The 3,939-nt window shown below is 42.2% G+C and overlaps 1 protein-coding gene across 1 annotated transcript; it reads right to left on the bottom strand.

Moving 5' to 3' along the window:
- Positions 1–271: 271 nt before the first annotated feature.
- On the bottom strand, positions 272–1,270 carry LOC118000764 (integrin-linked protein kinase-like). The gene has a single exon (XM_034990632.1). The coding sequence runs from the start codon at positions 1,089–1,091 to the stop codon at positions 399–401; it is 693 nt and encodes a 230-aa protein (XP_034846523.1). The 5' UTR covers positions 1,092–1,270; the 3' UTR covers positions 272–398.
- Positions 1,271–3,939: the final 2,669 nt, after the last annotated feature.

Here is a 3,939-nt window from a genome sequence, read left to right as displayed (position 1 = left end):
TCCTTTTGCATCATATTTAATTGCTTTTTTGGTCTCCCCTTTGCCTTGAAACTATTTTGATTCTTGTTTCTTTTTTCTGTACAGATGTCTTTCATTGAGGACCATTTCAAATCCTTTTTTTTTTTCTTTTTCATAATAAACTTTATTGTGACAGGCAGGGCTAGTCCCTCCCATGCTGGGAGATACTGTGTGGCAAGTGACAAAGCTCTGAGCCTAGCTCTTTTGGGGGCTGCAGTGGTAAGGATGGCGAAGGGGATGGACCCCATGGCTGGGGTAGTAACATGACTGGAGGCATCAAGTGTGCGATGAAGCTGGGGTGAGGAGCAGGTGGAGACTGACTGGCACCTAGCACTGGGAGCACATTTGGATGCGAGAAAATCCTGAGACGGGGACACTCCTCATTGAAGTCCCTGCTCTTCCTTGTACTCCAGTCTCGAACCTTTAGCACTGCCCTGCCAACGGCCCTTCCATAGTTTTCCAGAGTGATTCTCATTGAGCTTTGCCGGAAAGTTGAGCTGTTTGAAGTCAGTGCCAAAGTGTTTGTTCAGAGTCCCATTTCTGGGCTGAGTGAGGGTGGTTCCCTTCCAGAATGTGTCCTTGTATAGAATATGGTTAGGGTTGTGGCCCATCTTCTCTGCACGCTCTTGGAGGAGCTCTCTCAGGGGTGCCTTGGCTTTGTCCACAGGCATCTCTCCATACTTGTTACAAATGCTAACAAGGGCCCCATTAGCCACCAGGTCCTCTGCAACCTGATCTTGGCCCCCAAAACAGGCATAGTGCAAGGGCAGATTTCCATGCTTGTTCATTGCATTGATGTTAGCTTTATACTGCAGCAGCTTCTGCACAATATCACGGTGTCCATGACTGGCTGCCAGGTGCAGGGTGGTGTTATCCCTATGGTTCATCACATTGATTTGTGTCCCCCGTATGATTAGCATCTCAACCACAGCAGAACGGCCCTCTTGGCAGGCCCAGTACAAGGGGGAGAAGCCATGATCACCCCCGTGGTTGAGGTAGTTCTCCATGGTGTTCAGCCACAGGTGAACAGCCACTGCGTTGCCCCTCTGGCACTGAGTGAAAATGTCATCCATAGCAGCATCTGGGCGCTGAGTCCCCTAGATTGGGGAAGACTGTAGACAGGACTCGGGCTGGGAGGAGCCTTCTTTGGGGAACTCCCCTCCAGCCGAGCCCGCCGTTGGTCCACCCCTGGCCCTCTCCAGACAGCACGGGCCCCCATTCCTCCCTCCTTCTCACCTCCCTTGCCCTTCTCTCAAATCCTTTTTTTAAAGTTTTTATTTAAATTCCAGTTAGTTAACATACAGTGTAATATTTGTTTCAGTTGTATAATATAGTGATTCAGCACTTCCATACAACACTCGGTGCTGATCACAAGTGCCCTCCTTGATCCCCATCATCTATTTAACCCATCCCCCTACCCACCTCCTCTCTGGTAACCATCAGTTTGCTCTCTGTAGTGAAGTGCGTTTCTTGGTTTGCCTCTCTTTTTTTCCCCTATGTTCATTTGTTTTGTTTCTTAAATTCCACAAATGAATAAAATCATAATGGTATTTGTCTTTCTCTGTCTGACTTATTTCACTTAGCATAATACTCTCTAGCTCCATCCATGCCATTGCAAGTGGCTAGATTTCATTCTTTTTTATGGATGAGTAATATTCCATTATATATATATACCACTTCCTCTACATCCATTCATCAGTTGATGGACACTTGGGCTGTTTCCATAATTTGGCTATTGTAGATACTGCTGGTATAAACCATGGGGTGGCTGTATCCCTTTGAATTAGTATCTTTGTATTCTTTAGGTAAATACCAAGTAGTTCAATTGCTGGATTGTAGGGTAGTTCTATTTTTAGCTTTCTGAGGAAACTCCATACTGTTTTCCAGAATGGATGCACCAGTTTGCATTCCCACCAACAGTGTAGGAGGGTTCCCCTTTCTCCACATCCTCTCCAACACCTGTTGTTTCCTCTGTTGTTGATTTTAGCCATTCTGACAGGTGTGAGGTGATACCTCATTGTAGTTTTGATTTATATTTCCCTGATGATCAGTGATTTGAGCATCTTTTCATGTTTGTTGGCCATTGCATGTCTTCTTTGGAAAAATGTCTATTTATATCTTTTGCTCATTTCTTAACTGGATTATTTGTTTTTTGGATGTTGAGTTCGATAAGTTCATTATAGATTTTGAATACTAGCCCTTTATCAGATATGACATTTGCAAATATCTTCTTCCATTCTAGGGCTGCCTTCTAGTTTTGTTGATTGTTTCCTTCTCTGTGCAGAAGCTTTTTATTTTGATGACATTCAATAGTTAATTTTTGTTTTTGTTACCCTTGCCTCAGACGACATATCTAGAAAGAGGTTGCTATAGCACATGTCAAAGAAGTTACTGCCTGTGTTCTTCTATAGGATTTTTTATGGTTTCAGTTCTCACATTTAGGTCTTTAATCCAATTTGAATTTATTTTTCTGTTTGTGTAAGAAAATGGTCCAGTTTCATTCTTTTGCATGTGGCTGTCCAATTTTCCCAACACCATTTGTTGAAGAGACTGTCTTTTTCCTGTTGGATATTCTTTCCTGCTTTGTCAAAGATGAATTCGCCATATAGTTGTGGATTTTTTTCTCGTTTTTCTTTTTTGTTCTATTGATCTATGTGTCTATTTTTGTGCCAGCACTGTACTGTTTTGATCACTACAGTTTGTATTATAATTTGAAGTCTGGAATTGTGATGCCTCCAGCTTTGCTTTTCTTTTTCAAGATTACTTTGGCTATTCCGGGTCTTTTCTGGTTCCACATAAATTTTAGGATTACTTGTTCTAACTCTGTGAAAAATGCTGTTGGTATTTTGATAGGGATTGCATTAAATGTGTAGATTGCTATGGGTAGTACAAACATTTTAACAATATTTGTTCTTCCAATCCATGAGCATGGAATGTCTTTCCATTTCTTTGTGTCGTCTTTAGTTTCTTTCATTAGCATTTTATAGTTTTCAAAGTACAGGCCTTTCAGCTCTTTGGTTAGGTTTTCTTCCTAGGTATCTTATTGTTTTTGGTGCAATTGTAAATGATTCCTTAAATTCTCTTCCTGCTGCTTCATTGTTGGTGCATAGCAATGCAACAGATTTCTGTATGTTGATTTTTTATCCTGTGACTTTACTGAATTAATTTACCAGGTTTTTAAATTTTATTTATGAGAGAGAGAGAGAGAAAACAGGTGGGGGGAGTGGCAGAGGGAGAGGGAGAAGCAGACACCCCACTGAGCAGGGAGCCCAACTTGGGGCTCGGCCTGATCCCAGGACTCTGGGATCATGACCTGAGCTGAAGACAGACACTTAACCGACTGAGCCACCCAGGCACCCCTCATTTATCAGTTTTAAGAGCTTTTTGGTAGTCTTTTAGGTTTTCTATATAGAGTGTCATGTCATCTGTAAATAGTGAAAGTTTTACTTCTTCCTTGCCAATTTGGATGCCTTTTTTTTTTTTTCTTTTTGTTGTCTGATGGCTGAAGCTAGGACTTCTAGTACTATGTTAAAAAACAGTGGTGAGAGTGGACATCCCTGTCTTGTTCCTGACCATAGAGGAAACCTCTTAGTTTTTCCCCATTGAGGAGGATATTTGCTGTGCGTTTTTCATATGTGGCTTTTATTATGTTGAGGTATGTTCCTTTTAAACCTACTTTGTTGAGGTTTTTGTTTTTTGAGGGTTTTTATCATGAAGGGATGTTGTACTTCAAATCCTTTTTTTAGGGGCACCCTGGAGGCTCAGTTGGTTGAGTGACTGACTCTTGATTTGGGGTCAGGTCATGATCTCAGGGTCATGGGATCTAGCTCCATTCAGCGGGGAGTCTGCTTGAGGATTTTCTCTCTCTCCTTCTTCCTCTGCCCCTCCCCCCAGTCGTGCACACTCTCTCTCTTTCTCTAA

The sequence above is a fragment of the Mirounga leonina genome, unplaced genomic scaffold, assembly GCF_011800145.1.
Source record: "Mirounga leonina isolate KUSES-001 unplaced genomic scaffold, KU_Mleo_1.0 Mir_53, whole genome shotgun sequence".
NCBI classification, from domain to species: domain Eukaryota; kingdom Metazoa; phylum Chordata; class Mammalia; order Carnivora; family Phocidae; genus Mirounga; species Mirounga leonina.
This window is presented reverse-complemented; position numbering and strand designations above follow the sequence as displayed.

Bases quoted from the DNA above. Each gene is read 5' to 3' on its own strand.
- LOC118000764 (XM_034990632.1), bottom strand. From the start codon at position 1,091: ATGGATGACATTTTCACTCAGTGCCAGAGGGGCAACGCAGTGGCTGTT.